The 22,063-nt window shown below is 46.7% G+C and overlaps 1 protein-coding gene across 1 annotated transcript in view; it reads right to left on the reverse strand.

Moving 5' to 3' along the window:
* Nucleotides 1-22,063, reverse strand: part of ANTXR1 (ANTXR cell adhesion molecule 1) — a 109,413-nt gene that overhangs the window by 36,687 nt on the left and 50,663 nt on the right. Inside the window, exons 13-14 of the mRNA XM_086767899.1 lie at nt 13,961-14,056; nt 3,718-3,759 (exon numbers count right to left, since the gene is read on the reverse strand). Of these exons, the coding sequence (XP_086624025.1) occupies nt 3,718-3,759; nt 13,961-14,056 (138 nt within the window). The remainder of the gene's footprint in view (nt 1-3,717; nt 3,760-13,960; nt 14,057-22,063) is intronic.

Raw genomic sequence — 22,063 nt, forward strand, 5'->3', positions numbered from 1 at the left:
CCTGGTTTTCCCAGACTTCAGGGAACTTGGTGTCCCTGAATCCCTTCTGTGAAAGAAAGCCCTGCCATGACAGAAAATGAAGATCCAGCAGTTTATTTTACCATGGCCTAGTCCCTGTTTACAGAGCAAGGAAGAAATAAGAAGAGAGTGTGCTTCTTGGGGACGCTTTGGAGGGCTCCACTTTCTGCACCCTCTGACTGCAGCCTGTGCCCTGCTGTGGGACCGACCAGCAGCAGACCTCTGGCGTGGGTCACGTAGTGAACAGGAAATTGCTGGAAGCTGCAGACCACTGCAAGCTGGGGTTCCTGACATCGAAGGTGGGTTGCTATAGTGAGAACCAGCTTCAGCCTCAGGGCGAGCTGCTGGGCTGGGCTGAGTAAGAGTTGTTCCAATAAGCCTAGCCTGGAGGTGATGGGACACATGAATAAAACAGCGGTGTCTTCTTCCAGCAGGGCTAGAAAAAGCCTTCCTATCCAGTGGAGGTAGAAGAATGTGGTTTTGATCCACCATCAATGACTAATCACAGGCCAGAAAGGTGCTCACTGGCTCCTCGAGGCATTCACATCTTCCGATTGGCACTAACTCAATCTTTCCTGGCTGTAAGTGAAACCATCTGTCCTTCATCTGGGCTGCACCTCCTCCAGTATCCCGCATTGTCTGAGAGGCACAGCAGTAAGCTGACGACATTTGCAATTTCTGAATGAATTAATTGGAAGTTTCTAGCCAATAATGACTTCCTTCACCACCAGTAAGTGCGTCTCCAATATGTCTCAAAAGGCCTTTAAAGCAAAGTTCAATAAAACCTTTGGCGGGTTCGACAGCAACGCTCCTTTCCCTTCATTGTTACAGTATAATGCATTCTCCTTGCAGTGCAAAGGCATATGGGCCTCACCTCCCAAATCTGCTGATGCAAGAATTCCTCTTGTCTTTTTTTTTTGCCAAGATTTTGGGGAGAAGAAAAAACCCTACTGTAACAGCAATGCTGCTGCTGAAGGGATTAGCATTCTTTCACGCTGGAGATGAGCAGTTGCTAGGTTTTCTGCAAGGCAGAAAGCTATCTGCAACACATAAGAAAAACGGAATTGTAGAAAATCAACTCCATCTTCTATTTGTTTTGAGCAAAGCAGAAAATCTGAGGTATCCAACCTTCTGTGACAGCCTCGTGCTACTGCCAGTCCCGTTCTGCAGACCAGGCTCTATAAGAGTAAACAGGACCAGTGAAAGGCCTCTTTTCAGAGCTTCGCCTATTTTTCCACTAGCGGGAAGCTCTTCTGTCTGTGAAAATTGCATAGTACAAGTCACAGCTTCAAGCTTTACTAATTTTTGAGCACTGCTCTGACGCTTTATAGTTTCTAAAATACTACATTTTCCTGTCTAAGAAACCTTTGGCTGCTGATTGTACAAGACGGCCTCAGGATAGCTGAGCACCGAGCGTAGGGGATGTGCTCTGGTGGGAAGCGTGTGAAACTATACCATCAGACCAGTCCCTCCAGTGCTGGCACATGGTCGTAACCAAAGTCCTGCATCCCAGGGTCCCAAACCAGTAAGAATAGCAGCCAAAAGCTCGTAGAGACTGCCTCCTGTACTAAGGACAAAGCAGTTAAACTACAGGTACGAGACAATGCAGTTCCTCAGGCACCGTGCAATGCCCAACCCAAGCCTGGACAAGCCTGCATTTAAAGCCGTCACCTCCGTGAGGAAGCCTGAGAGCAAGCAGAGCAGCTTCCTGCCTCTCCACAAACAGGATTTGTCCCACGTTCCCCACAGTAAGAGACCAGGTCAATTTAACTAAAAAGCCAGTGGCAAAGGCATTGCTAAAGGAAAGCTGTGACACAGAGAGATGAATTAGGGACTGTTTAATCCAAAGAGCTGCACAGACCAGTTCCTCTGTCAGAATCAGGGCCAAGAGAACGTATAACACATCCAGAAATACCTTTACACCAGCTTAACTAAACTTAACCCGAGGCAAACATAACTGGTCTGCTGCAACTAGTTTATTTTGCAGCAACTGGTCTGCTTTTGTAGCACTTACTGGTTTGATAAAAGGCTTCCTTATACACGAAGCACGCCTTCCCTCTTAGCACAGAGATGTAATTTCCCCTTCCAGCCCTTGGCCAGCGAGCCAGCATTCCAGAATGATGTATTTTAATTAATTTCAGCAATCAAATCCCTTGGCTCGGAGGCATGTGCGATGCAGAACAGAGCATGTGCAACTCGAGGTTAATATTTTCCTTTTCATTCAGAGTAGAGAAGCTAACAAAGCCAGCGGATTTACATAGAGCCCAAACAGAAACGTCTGCTTAGGAAAACAGGCCAGATATCTGCAGGAGCGCTGGATCCAAATGCCAACCTCCCTTGGGCCCAGGAAGGTTCAGATTTGGAGTTCTGCTTCAGGCCTGTTTGATGGGGCCAAGTGCCCCAGGCACCTGATGGGGCCAAGTGCCACCAAGACGGAGGCTCCAGTACTGGCCTCGGCTCAAGCTGCCCTGAACTATTTCTGTGCTCGGTGCAGACAGAAGCTAGGTCGGATTCCAGCCCCGCAGTGTCACAGAGGACAGAGCTTTGAGGGTGTCTGCCTGCCTTGGCACCCAGCACTCCCTGGGCCAGGCTTTATGGAGGGCAAAGAGAAGACCATTTCAGCAAGCTTTTCCACTTGCAAGCTGAAGCAGGCAATGAATTCATCTCCAGACACAAAAAGCAAGGCGATCCAACCAACCAGATCACTCTGAGCATATATCTAAGCCATCTTTTACTTGCACAGTTGAGAGGAACTGATGAGAGGAACTGCGCAGCCAATGGAAAAACTCCCATTGACATCCATGCACGCTGAACACAGCCTAGGGACTTCTCCGTGAAATCTCCTGTGCAGAACAGCGAAAGCAAAGCAGAGACTCACTGCATGCTGAAAGCACAAGGACACAGGCAGATGAAAGAACACAGGCGTGTTTCTGGGCAGAATCTACTAATTAAGTAATGGTGACATGGCTTTAAACCATTTTTTGCTTGATTCACTTAAAAAGCGTAAGCAGAATTAAGATGAAGGTTTTAATGTTGCTTTACTGTTTCTCTCCATCAAAACTTCCCTGCTTAGTGCAGCCCTTCTGAGGTCAAGATGATTTCACTGGGGTTTTACACCTGCTCAGGATCTCGCCCACTGTCTTCACACACCTTGCAGAGACAGAGGGCTGCCCTTACTCACAGCGCCTGCCGTCAACGGATCAGCACTGGGAGCCACCGCTCAGCTGCCGAGGGCTGTTACATGCGCTAACCCATCAAAGCCATTACCGTGTTAAGCATATGTTTAGGTTCCGTTAACTTCAAAGTTAAACATCATCTCAAGGGTTGTCCTCTGTGAATCACAGCCTGGCTCTGAAGTGCTGTTCCAAGCAAGTGGAAGTATTGTCTGCCTCCGTCCTCCTTTCCTACCAGCTCCATGGAGGTGCTGTCTACAGAGATCTACAGTCACTCCTAAACAAACAACCACCATGTCTCTGCCTCTGCAGAAAGCAAAGTGAGCAGAGGGAAACACAGTGGCAGCTATCAGCTAAAAAGCCCCTAGTTTCGCTAAACCACTACTGACTTTAAGGTTGCAGAGTTGAGCACGAAGGTTTACGTGGTCCATATTCTGCCATGCAGAAGAATCACAACCTCTTGTGAGCAGACCGAACGAAACCTCATCCTAAACACTGAGGAAATCAGGCTGTCAGTGTTACTCACCTCGCTGTCTTCTGCAGGAGGTGGGGGGGGCTCTTTGATGATCTAGAAGGATCAAAGAGAAACAGAACAGTAAATTCACACTTTGTTCTTTAGCACAACTCAAACGTCACTTAAAAAATCCAAATGAGAAAACACCAGGATACGCCGCTGTGAACATCTCTGAACGCAGTTACAACGCTGACGATTCAGGGTGGCTCTGCGTGCTGCTGGTGTCACAGTCGCCGAGAGTGCGAGGAGAAGCAGGAGGCGTCCCAGAGCCCTGCCATACAGACATCTCCTAATTACAGCTCCAGACTGACATTGCTCATTAGGTGACCCCTGCCCTCGGCGAGGTAACAGCACATATCCTTGATTCTCCAGCCTCCTAATCCCAGTAAGAACCAGCATTGACTGTTGCTCCAAGCAACAGATAGCAATCACTGTTTCACCTGAACAGCCGTTCTAAAATCAGCATCTCCTCCTCCTGGCCACTGCACACGTGTACAACCCTGCCTCAAATCATTTACAGTCTGAACAAAACTGGAAAGCAAACCAAGAAGTAAAATGCCCTGGAGACATTGCAAAGCAGTAATAAACCCCCAGCTCTGTCTCCCAGGCCCATAGTTCATTCCAGAAGACCGTGCCACCTCATGCTCTCATGAAAAATGCTTTTCACATTATCAACCTAATATGGTTCACTTTCATAAGCTTTAAAAAAAAAAAATATATATACACACACACACATTTGAGGCTCTCGCAGGGTTTCTAATACAGTACGCAGGGTGAGGCTTTAGGCTGGTCCAGGATATTCTCCATAGAAACCATTTAAGTTTATGTGGGCGTGAGGCTATTATTTCATGCAAAAAGTTTGCATCTAGGGCTCGGCAGGCAGCTGGCTATTACCACAGCCCTCCGCTCCAAGAGCAACAGAGAGCCTTCCAAAGGGAAAGCAGTTGCACACAGGCATGTCAAATCTCTCCTTCACACGAGACGCACCCCAGCGCGCAGCCATTGCAGTCAACAGCTCGAACCCAGCCAGTCAACGCCACTGCAACTGCCCCAGGGGTGGATTTTCTCCGGCAGTTTCAGGTCCATCTGCACGAGGCAGCTCTTTCTCTACACACCAGGCCGTGAGTCAGATGCTGTCAGGGTGCTGAGCGCCCGTGGGGATAGTGCTGAGCGTCCTCAGCACCTCTCAGGACTGGGTATAAGGTGCTGCGGTTGCCTAGGCATGGGGTACAGATGTGCAGGCTTAAAAATTACCCTCAAAAAGAAAAAATCACAGTCCTAAGCAATAACAGCTTGGCTGTTTAAATGCAGAAAGGGAAAATGACAATCACATTAAAGGCTCTGAAGATATAAATATTTACAACAATTCCTCTCACTCGTGTTTTTCCTTCTCTGATGAGCTCACTGTTTTTACTCTCCTCTGCAAACCCCGAGTCATGCAATGTGGCCATTAATGAAGAGCATGTGCCTCTGGCCTGCGGGGGGACGGGGCTGGATCAGCCCTGCGTTCGTAACTCGGCCCCGAGCAAGGGGCTCTGCCACTACCTGCTCCTGGCAGCAGGACTTACTTTTTGGGGGCCAGCAGTGCCCTCAGGGAACCACTGCTAAAGAATCTTCATGCTTTAGGAATCCACGTTGAATCTTTCTTGACGTACACAGAAGCACAAAGCACACGTGGAAGCACGAAACGCCACCTGAAGAGTGTGGTAGGTGCACCTGCTCCCTGCTCACACCATCGCTCGCTCGAACGCAGCAGAACCACGGGTGGGGCTGTGGCTGCACAGCCACCCACCGCGCGAGGGAGGACGGAGGGGCGATGCCCAGAGCGGCTCAGGCCAACCAGCAGAGCTGGCGAGCGTCTGATAGAGCATCAGTCTGTCCACACTGTGACTCCTAGCTTGGGCTCACAGCTCTGGGGGACACCGGCTCTTTCCCCAAATGCAAACGATGAAAAGTGGATGAGAAGTTCTCTGCACCATGGAAAGGAAACTGTGGGTAGGAGTATGGTTTACTCAAAGTGTTGCTCCTTGGTTTAAGAAGATGGAGACAGCATAGTCTGTTACATGTCTCTTGACACGATAAACACTGACACAGCGTGTACAATGCACCAGAATACACAGAAGACTTCGCTAGCTGTGTTTTCAGATACATTTTGGTCAGTGTGAAGGGTGACACTTGTCAACAGACCTCCTTTTAAACCAAACCCCTTAATCCAAACCCACTGGATTCTGAGAAATTTCAGATCTCTGATCCAAAATATACCTACTGGAACTGGCCTCGTTCCCTCTAACGTTATTCTGGTGGAACATCATGGGTTCCAGTGGAGCTTCTCTCATTTGCATTGGCATGAAACATCAGGATAATCCGTCCAACACACTTGGTCCAGCTAAGCATCCAAACGCGACTTCTCAGCCAGTATCGCTAGGAACTCTTGAGATTACAGACTTGGAAAGGAGGAGAGGGCTGTGTTTTTCATACATTTGCACTCCTTCTCACAACATACACATACCCGCAAACTAACTCATTTCTATAAACAGATCAAGTTTTTTCTATCAGATTGCAAGAGGGAAAAAAAATAAATGAGATTCCTTCCATATTTAAGTGCTAGGCACATCTAAGAGCAACTAAAGACCCCATAAGTTGGCAACAGAGATTGGTTAGTTTGGACAAGTCCAGAGATGGGGAGAGTTTCTGCCTTCGAGCCTGTATGAACTTTCAAAGAAAAAAAATTAATTCTGTCTCGCTGCCCAGGTCTGGCAAGGCTTTTGGTCTGCAACAGTACAAATCTTTTCCTTCTCCCTTTTGGATTCCTGTCCTTACAGCTGTACGTGCACGAGACCCTCGTCCTGGGGTGCGGGAGGCAGTGAAGCAGCAAACGGGATCTTTGTGCCACCTCCCACCAGTGAACAAAGCAAGCACCAAGCGGGAATAAGGAGGCTCCAGAGCAGAAAGCAGCACCCTACACCTGCTCGTGTCGCACAAATAGAAACAATTACTCAAGCACAAGAAAGAAAATGCCACCACAGGGAACTCGGGGAGGATACAGCCCACACTGGCCCAGAAGACTCGAGTCCACCGCGTTTTCTGGGCCGCACCTCTCTCCTCGCCAGATGACACACACGGACCTGCTGAACGCAATCAGCTGGGAGCACGCGCGGCCAAGCAAAATGCTCCGGCGAGTTTAGCTTGGCAGGGCTGGAGTGTTTGTTCATATGTGCTGCAATTGTTTTGATAACCCCAAGCCGTTTCTGTGATTGCTGCTGCAACTGTATCTCCTGGCCATGTGTTTGAAAGACAAAAAATACGATCGTTTAGCAGCCGTACTTGCTCGCTAGGTGAGGGGTACCTGAGGGTTCCTACATCATCGCTGTGCTATAGAAACCCTGCAGCGTGCTCTTCTGTTTCCAGCAGCGAAGGCCTGCAGGATGGCGAGGTGGCATTGGCTCTTCTTGGCAGAGGAAGGGACTTCAAGAGCAGTTGTCAACACAGTGTGTTCCACACACTTAGCTGAGAAAATTCAGGACAGTAAAGTCATTCTTTGCCTTTCTAGCACCTTTCCTCACAGACCTCTCCACACGCGTATGACAGACACAGGTCTGTGAGGTGACACACCCCGATGTCACAGGCGCACAGGGAAGCAGCTCTTTCTGATTAACAACCCGATGCAAAGGCAGAGGAATGCCATTAGCCGCCTCCTAGAAGTTTGAAAGCATTTTGGAGGACTGGTTTTCTGTCCCCCTGAAATTTCTGTAGCCATTCAGGCAGAAGAGAGCGCTCGGTGGATCCAAATTTGGCGTATTCCAAGAATGTGTCTAGCATGTTTTCCATCTTGGGAGACCAGAAAACTCCACCAGTTTAGCATCCAGCAAGCACATAATCAGTAACTGTCCCTGGAGTTTTTTATGATAAATAGGAGCAATATATTTCTTGTCAGTGAAGTATATCTGCTTTAAGATGGAACAGATCATCATTTAAATTGAGGGCTACAGGAGAAAACAGTACAAAATAAGAAACAAGGGACTTGACCTCTAATTCAGACTAAAATTTGGGAAGGGAGCATGCACTTAACTGAGCAGATTTTTTGTCTTTTTTACCTTCATACTCTTCTGAAAAATACAGAGTATGTACTTTTGCTATCCTAATAAGCAGGGGGTTTTGTTTCTAGAATTAACTACGATCCATCTGACCCATCTTTTCTTTCTCCCTTGCATATTTATAATTTTGGTCTCCTCTAAGTCCTGTGACAGAGTTTCATAGTTCAATTATGAGTCGGGTAAAGGAACATTTCCTTTTTATTTGTTCCATATCTGCCCTGTCTTCTAAGTACCCATTAAATCCTTGGAGATTTGGTCTACACTTCAGAGTTTCCAACACAAGCAGGGGCCTGTCCCTCTTTCTTCTTCTGCAATACAATACATTCTTCTTCCCAGACATACTGGTAAGAGGTAAATGAAGTTCAACAGGAAAGGTAACCCATCCTTTTAAGTTAATCCCTCTTGTCAGCCTGGAAGCAGATCCAGGAATCTCAATTTTAACTCATTAAAACTAGAAGTCAAGGTAGCTTCACACCCAAGACTTCAAGCTGATGCGCAGAGACCACGTTCAGATCATAGCGCGTGTCAAAGCTCCCACTTAAGAAAGACATGACATCATGGAGGGAAAAAAACCCTCCATTTCATTAACTCTGCTGTAGTTCACAACAGAACGGGGCTAAATCCAGATCTCCAGGAAATGCATGAAAAAAAAAATGAAGCATCTACAAAGGTCATTCTTTTTCCTGGGCTATTTCACTTGCACAGATAAACAAGGCCAGAACCCGTGGGGTTTGCTCCAAGCGGCTGACCCACTTTCTTTGGAAGACCATCTAGATGAAGTTTATTTTCTGGACTAAAGAAAAACATCATTGCTACTTCCAGCTATATGCAGAAGCTCTTGCTCCCACTCCCTGATTGCTAGGGAATGTTCTGGTTAAGTGAGACGGTGTCCTAAAGACTTACTTCTTCTTAGCCGGGCTGAGCCACCTTTCTTTGGAAAAGGTGGGAGGCAGCCAGGGAACAAACAAAGGAAGAAGTCATTTTTACCCAGCTAATTACCTCCCCTGCAGGACTGGGGCAAAGAACAGCATCTCCTCCGCACTCTGTATCTGCTGTGGCCTGGAACAAAGGGTGCTGAAGCTGGTCAGGATTAATAAAACTGGCCTTTGGATCTGGCCTTGAAGAAAGGCATTATCAAGTGAAATGGTTTGGGAACCTGAAGTCTAGGCACGTCACCTCAAGGCAATGGCCACCTTCCTTTCAGAGGGCAATGCTTTGCACTTTCCCAAAAGGCAACTCCATGAAGATGTTTCAGTTTGCACATCCCAGAAACGACGGACACTTTGGAGAATTTGGCTTTAGCTTTTTGGTGATGACCCCTCAAAGCACCCTAGCTCAGCGCCCAGCACACACACTGCTCTACAGCCCACCTCTCCACCCGGGCTGCCGTAGAGCTGATGGAATCAGCCCAGGCAAAATGCCTCTGCTACGCTCTTTTCAGAATTCATACTGGCCTATTTAAAAAGACGCCCAGCTATAGAGCGTTACATCCATCTCCAGACTATCCTGATCTGACTGGCAGGAGGCTGAGCAGATCGGTGAACTGCTGTGGGTACTCCGGGTGATTAATAAGCCTGTCGTTATCCTCCCGCTGCCCTTTGTGCGCAGCGATCGCAGTGTCAGGTTCTGTTATTTACACCACTCTAACCCTGCAGTAATAGCGCTACCTCCAAACGCCTTGGATTGACTGTGCTCAAGTGAAGACGCTGATTTGTGGCAGCAGGCGTGGATTCAGCCTGGATGTCACACACCACATCAGGCTCCAATAAATTCAGTGAAGCTGTACCGCGCCATACCAAGTGAGTGCTCGCCTCAACAGCTCAGATCGAAGGCAGGGACAGTGGCGTCCACCAGCAATTTCTGCCTGCGCATTTGTGTCTCTCTCCTTCTCTTGGTTTGTCTCAGTGCTTCAGATAATTCATGATCCCATGCTCCCTTCTCCCAGAATCATCGTAACTGCAGAAAAACTGGGCCTCGTGCACACGGGAGCGGGTGGGAATCAGAATATGCGGACCGTGGTACGTAATCTCCATCAAGCCAGCGTGCACCGTGTCATTTTATGACTCTTCAGGGTTGCTGTAGTGTCTACGCATTTCCTCCCCTCCTCTTCCTCCAGTTGGGCCATGATTTTCATGTGGTTTTAATATATATTTTCTGTATTTTCTCCATCCAGCTTTTTGTTTCCAAAACTTCTGGTCAGCTGCAGTACAGACCGAGAGCCAAACAAATTGCTGGGTTCTTCCATGCTTCCTTCCAGAAAGCAGCTTTAAAGTTAAAACTGGTGTTAGATGCTTAAATACCAACACCTCACTTATATGCCAGCCACATCCCTGAATTTAAAAAAGCTGCAGTGCAAAAATGAGTAAGATGGTGTATATATTCCAAGTGGGCAATTAACACAGAGCAGCATCTCATGCCCTCCCTCGTCAGGGCACACCATATGGATCCATAAGGGAGGTAAAGGCTCACGTTCACCTCATAAAAACATAAGGAGATGTGATGTATGAGTATGTGGGGAAATGCTCTGAGTCTCAGAGTCTCAGCTGTGCCAGGGAGTATCTCCACTCGCATCCTCTGCATTTTATCCCCTGGACCGCCCTAGCTCAGCTTCAGCCCAAGGCTCGGTGCAGGCTGGTTGTAGCCACCGCTTCAGCTATGCCAGGGCCAATCTTTCACGCAGATCCCATCCAAGTGCAAAGCATGGCCCAAACACAACTCACTCACGCTGCCAGTTTTAAATCTCTACGGGAGACACTTGCTCCGAGTGGTGCTGCACACTGTCCCAGCACAGACAAGCCTTCCAACTATTGTATTAATTATGCCTTCACTCTACATCCAAAACACTTTAACCAGCTCCATTGCCAAGCCAATCTAACAACATGCCTGCAAAATCCTCCTTAAGACACTTTTGGAGGCTTATTATCTATTTGGCTTACATCTATATTAAAACCTATTTGGTTTGCATCAGTACTAAACCTAAGCCTCACGTTGGCCTCCTACCCGGAACAATTTCACCCTTGGGCACCTAAACAGCCTCCTGCACACACAGTTACTACCAGGATCGTGTGGACTCCTTCAGGTTCCGCTCAGTTCAGGAAAGAGGAGGAGCGGGAAGACAACAGCAAGATGCCCACTAACATCTAGGAGGCCAGGACCCGGCATCTGTGTTTTGCAGAGACGCTGTGCTCAGGAAAAGCAGGGTCATCCTGCTACAGATGTCTTTGTATTTGCCATCGTTCTCCTCATGTGTACAGTGTTGGGGGTGTCAGCTTAACAGAATTATCTTTCTTTGCTTTCTGTTGTTGAATAAACATCCTTGAAACCTTTTGAAAGGTTAGCACCTGGCTCCCATGCTTTTGTAATATCCCCCACAGATACCAAGGGAAATTTTGCCTGCGCTGGCATCAGGCACAGCAAAGACCTAATTATTGTTCTGATCCACTAAGCAACAATTCCATCTACTGTAAACTCCATGGTAAATTCCAGACTTCATCCCAGAATACTTCTGAGACCAATAAACTTGGATACACTTGGAAACAGCATTTCTTTATGGGTGCGTGCCAAGGAGATACTGGGTTCCAGATCCATCTCCAGAGTAAATCTACTGACTTCGGTCCATTTACTCCAGGGATGAAGCTGGCTTGGTGTCTTTCCTGAAGAACTGCTGGATAATAATAATTCTTATTTAATTAAAAAACATGCCAAGAGGAATTTCAGGGTTTAGAAATGTGCTTGTCACTCAGAAACAAATTTATACTTGGTTAGAAGAAAAAAAAATTGTTGTGTTTTTTTTCTTTTTCCCCTAGACACATACACAATTATCTCTGAAACGTCCCTGGGCTTGAATCCGCAGCAGCGTCTCTGGATCTGCGGTTTGATTATTAGGGGTTACTGCTTGCCTGCCTCTTGTCTGTTGTGCGAGCCAGTTCCTCTGGCCTTAATTCACTCTGTGCTCCTGACAACACTGCATTCCTTCATGTGCCATTACCAAACCAGTAAATAAGTACTGCTCTGCTCTTTCTCCCTAACCTAAGCCAAACGGGCTGGGTACTCCTCTCTGGGATTTATCTTTAATTTTACAAAATCTTTGGCTGAGCAACACACAGCGAGGTATCTTAGCTGTTGATCTCCTGCCCAGCATACCGGACTGCCATCCTGGAGAGATGGAAGAGATTTCATACAGGCTCTTGAATTAAAACCTTTCCAGCAAGTACAGGGATGTGTTTGACTTACATTTGGAAAAGATCAGCAAGATGGTCCGCACTTGGAGACTTTGCTAAGTGGGCACGTGGGAGGCAAAGGAGGAGAGAGGGAGAGGAAAAGCTTTTATCGACGCTATATTTTTTAAGTACAGAAATTAAATCCAGAAAATGCTAAGCTTATGAAGTTTCATGTGGACAAGAGACTCCTCTATGTCTGCTGCACCCACCTTGCTTATCTGCACTGTGTTTCTCACACTTCAGGAACGCTGCTGTATGACCACTATTCTCCTCTTCCACTCCAGCAGACCCACACTACCCTCTCGAGGCATAGCTCCATGTTCCTTTTACTCCATGCCCTGTTGCTTTTATTTATGCCTTTTTCTTACCAGCTTCACCTTTCTCCTCTAACAGAACCTTAAAATGGCAGCATCACTTTGAGCCTTTCCTCTCTATCACCTTAATTCTCCACCACATCCCACTGTAAACCTCTGCACAGGGTGCATCTCCATTGACCTCTGTACAGATGCACCAACAAAGAAGCTGGCCCAGCGTCTCTGGGAACGTGCCATCTAGTTTACACAAATAACTGAGCAACCTACCACACTGCTAATCCTTTGGCCATTGTTAGTACAGATTTTTTTTTATTGTTCTGGAAAGTCCAAATAAATATTTTTTGCCTTCTGGTTTTCATCTCAGGACAGAGGTGCCAAACTACTGTGAAAAGAAGCGTTTTATCCCCAGCATTTCCAGCCAGAAACAGAAATAGACAACTAAGATTTTTCCTTGTTCTGGACAGAGAAACACATCTCACCACAAAGACTCATCCTCAAACGTGACTGCTCCTGCAGATTGTTGCTCCAAAGCTCTCTGCACCAGGTCACAGGTTTGGTACAACGTGGTGCAAATTCAGAACACCGGGTAAGTGATTTAAAATCAGGAATAACAATAGTGACCCAGGAACCGGGGCCAGTTTGGGCAGTCTTAAAAGAAGCATCTGAAACATTATATGCAGTCACCAAAACCAGACTCCAATTCCGCTGACATTTGTACATCTCTAACTTCTGTTCCACGTTTGCAGCACAAACAAGACAGAAAGCAAGAGCCGAGATTCACTGCATTGTACGTTCCACAACAATCAGCCTTTGCCCTGAGCCTCACGGGAAAAGGCGGCTCTAGGGGCTGATCAGAGATGTACGGGGGTACGACAGGTCCTCGCAGACAAACAGCAGGGTCGCGTGTGAGAGGAGAGCTTGTCTCAAGTCCTGTGATTTCCTTCTTACCTTCCTTGACCTCTTCCTTCTCTCCTGTTTTCCCCCAATTTCCGTCTGCCTTTTTTAATAATTAACTCTGCGACTGGGCTTTTTAACTCCACAGAACATTTTGTGAAAAAGCACAGAGGAAAGATATTGCTCAGTGAAGCACAGTCATACTTCTACCAAAACTGTCATTTGGATATTCCAAAGTGCTTCTCAGACATAGCGAGTCTGGAAAAACATTAATCTTGCAAAAATTTGCACACTTAGCAGTATCTTTCTCATCCCTGAGGCAGAAAAAGGATTTCAGCCCAGGTTCAGCACACCTGCTCTTCTGCAGGAGCCCTCCAGCATGAGGATACTGACATAGGGATTAGAAAAATCAAAAAAAGCCATTCCTTCCTAAAAAGGCATGGCAACTGATATGTTTCTGTAAACCACTTCCATTCCATGGCCAACAAATAAGACTAAAAGGCTCCTGACAAGGTCTGTATGTTCGCAACATTTCTATTTCATGGGTGTAATCCAAAGGTCAGGCAGATGAAACAGAAGCACAAAACAGTTCCAGCAGTGGAAGAAACGCTGTCTTGCTCAGTGACCACTCCTATGCTCTTTCTTACTGGAAAGCTTTGCTGCCTTCCCACTTGTTTCTTACATTCAGGCAACACTGAATTTCTGGTTTGTGCTAATGATTTCTAGCACTTACCACTGTGCAGCAGAGAGGCCAGAACCACCAGAGAAGAACCAGGGCCAGCAGGAGGAAGAGAATCAACAGGGCAATAGCCAGGATGGTCCCATCTGACTGCAAGAGAAACACAGACAGCGTGTGAGCACCACTAAGAGAGCTCCCCTCTCCACGGACCTGCGCATCCTGCTCGCAGGCGTGTGTGTGCCCTAAGGGCCGTTGCCGTGCTCCATTTGTTTTTCAAACAAAACGCAGTTTTCCTCCCTCCTCACGCATCCAAATGTGCCACACCGCGGCCCCATCCCCGCTCCATCATTGCACAGAGGCAGAGACCTCCAGTTCTCCTCCGAGGGAGCTGCAGGCTTTGTCCCAATTTTCTGAACCTCAAAATTACATAACACACTTATTTCACTTCAGATCACAGTTAATATAATATTCCTCAGAGTATTGTGAAGACTGAAAAAAATACTTTAAAAAGAGCTCACAACACAATGTTGCATTGCAGCTGAGGCATTCTCCTTTCTTTGCAACTCTCTTCCCCTCTTGCAGCACCAGCTTGAAAGCAACGTTAGAATCGAAGCTCACTCCAAACAGCAAACTTGAAGCAAGATCTGTGTGGACCCACGACCCGGGCCACCCTGCTCTTAGCAGAGCTGAGTCAGGGTAGCTCTGCCACCAGCTTTTCAAGGAGATTTGAACATACCCACCATCACAATAATATACAGACTTTTCCCACATCAGAAGCCATTACCTCCAGGAGATCCTCCTCTCTAACTCGGATACTTCCCCCGATCACAACGGCATTTGCAATTCTCTGGTATCGATTAACAACGCAAACTGCTGCCCAAGTCAGCCCAACACAGCAATCAAAACCGCATGTGCATTATTTCTTGGTGCTTAGATGTAACCCAGACCGGATGTTCTTGGCTTCCTGGGGCACGCCGGCTTCCCCGTACCTCTCCTCCCTGTATCACCCTGTCCTGAGATAAGCGTGCAGGCTGTCCTGGCTCCAGCCTGTTTGAGATGTTCTTGATTGCAAGGGCCAGACATTAAAAAACCCCACCCGAGTGTCAAGATGACACATTCAAGAGCAGACTGACCTGCAGGATGGGGAACTGGGGTGCCTGCTTAAGTCACCGTAATTCAATGGCCAGATGATCTCCCATCGTACCATAATGGGAAGAGTAATGGAAAAAACCACCAGGCTGAGAGCATTTTCCAAACTCTCTTCTGGTGAGGAAGGAATTTCTGGAGAACTTGGATGAAGGCAACCTGACCTTTGACACTTGGAAAGAAAAGAAAGGTAGTCCACAGAGGAGAAGAATTCGCCCAAGCCATCTCTGGAAATAGAACTTGGACTCCAACACAAAATAAAAGCTCATTTGAGAGGACAGAGCTGTACGTTTGGTGCTGCTCCTCTAGACAGCATGAAGTCACATCCATCATCTGCAAAATGGAACCTGCTGATACGCAACGCTTTAGAAAGATGCGATCCTCACTCTTTGCTGCCATGAAATCGTACAAGAAGCAAGGTTTCTGATGTCTAATCTTGATCCGCCCCTTTTGCCCATATATTGAAACAAATGTTTTGTCATCAAGAATAATCTAAAATCAATTTGCAAAAATACAAAACAAAACAAAGTGGCGTTTTAACTGTTTTGTTCTGGGGTATATTTTTTTAAAATAGAATTTATTTTCACTTTTACTTTTTTCCCCCAAGACAATCTGTAAAGACCGGTTTACATTACCCTAACACATCTGTTTCTGTGCACGGCAGCTGACGCGGGCAGCTGGTATTTTGGGTACAACAACAGCAGAACAGTCCGGAGGGCTCAGAAGGGCTCGACTTGCCAAACCTGCCGTTTCTCACTCAGGTAATCCCTGCTGCTAAAGCCAGCGGGGCCTGGCAAGTCTGCAGGATATCAAAAACAGAACGCAACCATCTCTTGCTCAACCCCCCCACCTTGCTTGGATTAATACCTTTTCTTATATTTGAACAAACATCAAAATATTCCAGAAAAATATGAACGAAATTTTCTGGGCTCAGCCACAGCTACAGAGTGTCAAACCAAGACCCTCCACGAGGAACGGCAAATCCTGTCAGCGTTTACTGACGGCTGTCACTGCCGCGATCCGGGCCTCGAGGAAACCCTGTCAGCCTGGGACAAAGCGCATGTGTACAATAAATCCCACTGTAATAACCCAAAGTGGCCCGAACTTTGCTTTTGGTTTGTTTTATCTTGATTTCATCAGTTTCTGCTAGAATTTAGCTGCCATTGTGCGTAACATCTATGGTTTTATACAGCTAGAAGTATGCTTAGGTCGAAACTGCCACTTAGCCAAGCTGAATAATAATAATAAACAAGAAGGAAAATACGCCTGCTAAAATAGTTTGCAAGAGAGTTTCACTGACATTTTGAAATCTTTCTCCCAGTTTTAGAGCTGGTTAAAAAGAGCTGAAGCATTTGAAATGTCTGTTTTCATGCCTTTTTTTTTTTTAAATCAAAATTTGGAAGAACAATACAAATGCTCACGGAAACACTGAACCACAGAAGAATTCGATGAGCTATGTTTAACAGGAATAAAAGTTGTCAAGTCAGACCAAGAAAACAACTTTGATTTTAAAGGCAAAAAAAGGGAGAATTTTACTAAACGTAAAATATTTTTACATAAAAAAATATTGATCTATGGAGACACAGCGTGGCTAGCCCCTAAACACACACTGTTTCCTGAAATCAGGGCTACGTCCCCGCAGGAACTCATCTTGACTGCTCGCACCGAGACAGAGCTCTGGTGCTTGTACCCCCAGCGAAACAAACAGCCTAGAACTCCGTCACCCCCGAAAGGCTGCGGAAAACCAGACAGCCGAGGTACCGTCGGGCAAACAAGGGTAAAACATTGCCAGCCTGCTTCTTACAAGCGTTGAAGACCCAGGCGATGCCTGGAGTCGCTGTTTTGAAAAGCCTTGCTATTTTATCAAGACACGGCAACACGGAAAAGAGCAGGCTCTTTAAGTGACCTTCCAACGTGCTACATGTTCGGCACGTTAAAACTCTACCGTGCAGACTTTGAAACAACCAAGCTGGTAGGGAAAGCAAGGCAGCTGTGCCTTGAAGCCTCCTTTTCCCTGCCAGAATCCAACAAGGCCAAGAAAATGCTACAGGTATTGCTGGCAGTTGAAGTACCATAGAAAGCAACTTTGGAAGATACTGTAAAATATAAAGATATCAAGAAATGTGAAACAGGACACGAGAGGCATTTCCTCACACGTAGGTGTGTGTATGTGTACGTAAATGCTCTCATTCAGAAGCTATTGTGGAACGGTTAGGGACTGGGAGAGGCCAGACCGGGACTGGGGAACTCCTCTTGCCACAGGACAGAATCCTGGCCCACCTCCTGGGCTCTAAGTGCTCCTGGAGAGAAGGGGGGACAGGCAAAGCCTGATCCGGTAAACAGCAGGAGCCATTTCCTTAAATCTCCCCACAAATCTCTTCCCCATTCCAATGTGTGCTCTGCTACAAAGGAACGTGCTCCTGAGGCACGCGTGCAGTCCCTGGGCAGATCCTCTCTCACGAAAAGGACAGGACAAACCAGGTGCACGTGCATTCCTTTAACAGTCGGGGAGGAGGGGGGACCACTCCGGTGATGGCCATGCCACCGAGGAAGTGACTCATCCTCCGCAGTTCCTCTGCTCTTACCTGCTGACATTGAGCCCCAGGACTGAACTCCTAAAATTTTGCCCCAGAAAGCATGTATGCAACTACGCAGAGCGACAAAGCTAAGACAGAACCTGTGATTTTAAGCTCCCTATTTCATCTTAGACATCCTCAGTGCTTCTAACGTAGAAACCAATATAAATTAGTTCTTTGGCATTGCAATGGAACTATGGCTTATTTCTGAGGGTTTTCCAAAAAATGCTATATGCACCAGATGGACATTTTTTTTGTTGGGTTTGGTTTTTCCAGTCGTCTTGGTTTTTTTAAGATTTTATTTCCTAGTTTCTCACTTTACTGCACTGGCACTTGCAGCATACATTAGCTATTCCAGAAAAGCAACCTGGAATAACAGCCCCAGAGCGCACGGACCCTCCAAAGCTTTGACGACTGACGTTCAGGAGTGATGAATGAAGTACTAGGTGCTTCTAATAAATGTGCTCATGTACTGCGGCTGACGAATTAATGCACTGGTGATTTACAGGGAGAGAGAGGTGGGATAGCATGCATGCTTGTTACCACAGCAGTAAATGGATTTAACTTTAAGCATGTGTTTAAATGTCCTGACTTCATGCTGCGCCTAAGAGGGATGGACGCATCAAGCGCTTGGCTTTGGTAGGCCGTGAGGCTGGGTTCAGTGAAAGCATTTAGTCCTAGCTCCTACAGACTTCACTGGAAAGTGAGAAGCCTAAATACCCTGTTTAATCTGGTTCTGCACTCACTGCTCCAGCAAACAGAAGTGATGCACCCTACCAGCTAGCTGCTCGCAGGGCTACGGGCAGCCTGTCAGGCCCCTGGGCTACACAGAAGAGCTTTTCCAGCTGGTAACTGCAACAGAGGACCTCGGGCTGTCACGCAGCCCCGTGATGTCACCTCCAGCGCAGGCTGGAAAGCTGCTCTCCTTACTGCTTCAGGGCTAGGAGTGCAGAAACTGCTGCAGTGCTGCCAAGAACGGGGAACAGCAACGTGGAGACAGCCATGTAACCGAGTCTCACTTCAGAGTGCCTCTGCAGTAATAACAACTGAAGTAACGCTTATCACTCTAAACCTTAGGTGCTTGACGAAGAGGAGAAACACGGTTAACGTCATTCCACAGACACTGAAGACGTGAATGTCCCCTGTATCCCAGTCCAGTGTCCTGTACATTAGAAAAAAAATCTTTTTTTTTAAATTTTCCAGGCAGGAAAAGCAGTACCATGCTGAAAGCCTTCAGAGGTGTTAGTAGGAAAAGAATGAAGTGCTTTTGAAAAGCTTTGTGAAAATCTTGACTACAGTTTTGAAAGAGCATCCAAAGTTTTCTCCCTGGAGAGAAAGGAGAAACAGTTTTAGTGTCCTTTAGTCAACAGGGGAGGGGAAGACAAACGATGCCTCTGCCCTTTCACATCAGAGAGACTCGGGCAGCTTTTATTGTGAAGAAAACTCCTCACTTCTGCCTGACTCTCTTGGGGACTTTCTCATCACAGCAACAGAAACTGATGTCTATCATTTATTTTATCACACACCAGAACGTTTTTTTTTTTTTTTTAAACAGAAATTATTTGACCCAGTTTCTAAAAGGAAATTAAAACTCCCTGTTTTGCAGACTGTTCTGCAGTGCTAGCCTCTTTGCTCGGTGGCTACGTGAAGCTGCTTGAGTGGGAGCCAAGCTCAGCAGGGGACGCAAGCAAGAAACCCCTGTTCGAGGTTGCCCAGAATAGGTGTTCTCAGCTCCTTTTTTGCAAGTTTACTGTGCTGTGAAATGAGATGCCCCTCCAGCAATGCTCTGTTTCCCTCCTCTCCTTCCAGAGCAGAAGGGAGATGAGAACCCACTTACAAAAGACTTTTCCAGCATCCTACGTTACTTGCCCAGTGTAAACACCAGTGAAGCCTCACTCCACCCCACGCCATATAAGCCCCAAGCAAGAGAACTCTTGTCCTGAAGGGTTCACACTCCAAACAGAGCAGGCAAACACATGGTGGGAAGGAAGAGTAATCATTACTCCCTGGGTTACAAGGAAAGATCTTTGGTCAGGGAAAACAATTCCCTAATCCCCAATTGCTATGTTTATGCTTATGAAAACAAGCTGAACTTCTCCTTCCGAAGAAAGTGCTATAAAAGTTTCCAGCTAAACAGAAGTGTTAGCAAGAAATCTGAAAGGCAGACACGGCGAAACCGATGGTAGAGTTCAAGTTTGTGCAGTCCTGGGCTAGTGCCTCGCTCCTACGGCACCTGGGATCTTCCATTAAACACGGCAGGGTCTGGTGGGACAGTCTCTGAAAAACCACAACACGACAAAACCCTGCAGACCCATGAGCTTTCCCTCTTCAGCTGTAAACGCTCTCCATCAGCATCAGGGTTCTGTAGTCTTCAGGTGACAGGCACCTCCTGTCCAGAGGTGTTGAAGTCCAAAGGCCTCCGCCCTCCTCTTCGGTTTTCTGGCTCCCTGGGACATGGCATCTGGTTTGGTAAAACGCTCCAAATTCTGTTCCTGTTTCTGATACAAAACTCCTGTCCCCTGAATTTCACCGCCAAGAGACCTAGTCTGAACCAAAGCCTAAAAACAGTGGTAAGTCTTCACGCCACTGAACAGCTGCTCAGGTCTTTACTAGTCACATCATTCCTGGTTCATCATCAAAATTTCAGGTGTTTCAATTTTAACAGCCTCACTGCAGGAAGCAGCAGAGATGGAAGGGAGCAGGGCATCTCAGCTGCAAGCTTTCAGCACTCCAGCTACACAGGAGCATCTTGATAATCACACCCTACAGCTACAGGTAGAGGTCACGGCGTCTTGTCAGGCTCCAATTCTGTCCTGGCGGTGAGCGTGCGAGCCTTGGCTTTGTGGCTAGGAACATCACCGGCCTGCAATCAGCACACACAAAGCCTCCCGAGTGCTCTTCTCAGGGTCCATCTGCACACACACTTCCACTGAAACAAATACCAGCAGCCCGAGTTCTCCCCCTGACAGTGCGTGTTTGGTTGTAGATGTTTCTGTTCTGGCTGAGGAGCTCCTATTCTGAAACAGGCATCTCCTGTCCCCCAACACTTGTAGCTAAACAAAACCTTTGCTGAAACCTAAGCAGTTATTTGGGTTTCCATTTGTGCCTGAAGGCAGTCCCTAATAAGAAGTATGTTAAATCCATTTCAGGAGGTGAATAGCAACTGGAATAATAGCAGACAAAATTCTGTGGAATTAAGACTTTGTCAAAACAGCAGCCTTTTATGGCTTGATGTGGGTTTACTTCTTCGCAAGGCAGGAAAGGAAGGAAAACACCATGCTACAGCTCTGGAATGTCTTGCCTCTGTGCACATCTACAAAATTCGTTGCATTTAAGCAGGATTTAATCTCAGGAGCACCTTCCTTGAGCTAACACTCACATAACCCCCCTCAAGCTGAACAGGAGATGTTCCTCACGGGCCATTGCAAGCAGCTTGCCGTGAGTCCGACAAGGTTAAGAGCGTGCCAGCACGACCTGGACCCACACAACAAGACACGTTTGGGATAAGTTTCCTTCTGAAACTCAGCTTAAATTGAAATCACATTTCACACAGAAAAACATGTCAATAAAACAAAACATTTTGGTTCAAACGCACTGTTTCAAAGTGCTCTGTTTCAACTGAAATGTTAAATGCGGTTTCACCATTGGAGGTGTCCCTGTGTGCGGGGATTATAGCACAGATTTTCTGCTTCATTTCAGCACCGTCACAGGAACACAGTCTGCTTATCCACAAACTATCTTCATCTTTCCAAGTTAAAAGTTTTCAAAACTTCTATTCTGTGATTCTGCCCCCAGCTCCAACGTATCGCTCTCCTTTGTGAATCTCTGCTTTCCAAACCACAGGAACACAGCGTTTGTAACATGCCTACCACACTTAAGGGTATTATAAACCAGCCCACGTAGCGATAGAGTGAAATACTCTGCACATTTAACTCTTAGGGTGACCTGGGTCAGCAAAAACATTCGCTGCCTATTATGTTTGCAGCATAAAGCATTTAAGAGCAATTTCTTTTAGAAACAAACCTGAAATCCTATGCCCTGGAGCTCCCATAGAGCAATACCTCAGCTAATAACAGACAGGTCAAGGGCCGAGGAAAGCGCTCGTTACAGTTACTCTGCAGTCTCATAAAGCCTCCATTGATACAATAGTGACTGCACTTTAATTGCCTGCAGACTTACGAACACTGATAACTAGCAGAGCCTTAATTGTACAGCCCGGAACAAAGCCACAATTGAAATTGTGCTTGTGCATTGAATTACATTCCTTTTTAATAAAAAACCTTCAGTGAAGGGCATCATTAGTTTTTACTATAAGCCTGCAGTGCTTTCTGGATTTTCTAACTTTTTTTTCTCCATAGTTAAAGATCAAATCCATCCACTATTGTTTAACTCAAAGGTGCAAATCCCTTCAGTCTTCCAAAGAGCCACAGGAGGA

Source organism: Chlamydotis macqueenii, chromosome 27 (genome assembly GCF_036417535.1).
Source record: "Chlamydotis macqueenii isolate bChlMac1 chromosome 27, bChlMac1.mat, whole genome shotgun sequence".
Taxonomy (NCBI): domain Eukaryota; kingdom Metazoa; phylum Chordata; class Aves; order Otidiformes; family Otididae; genus Chlamydotis; species Chlamydotis macqueenii.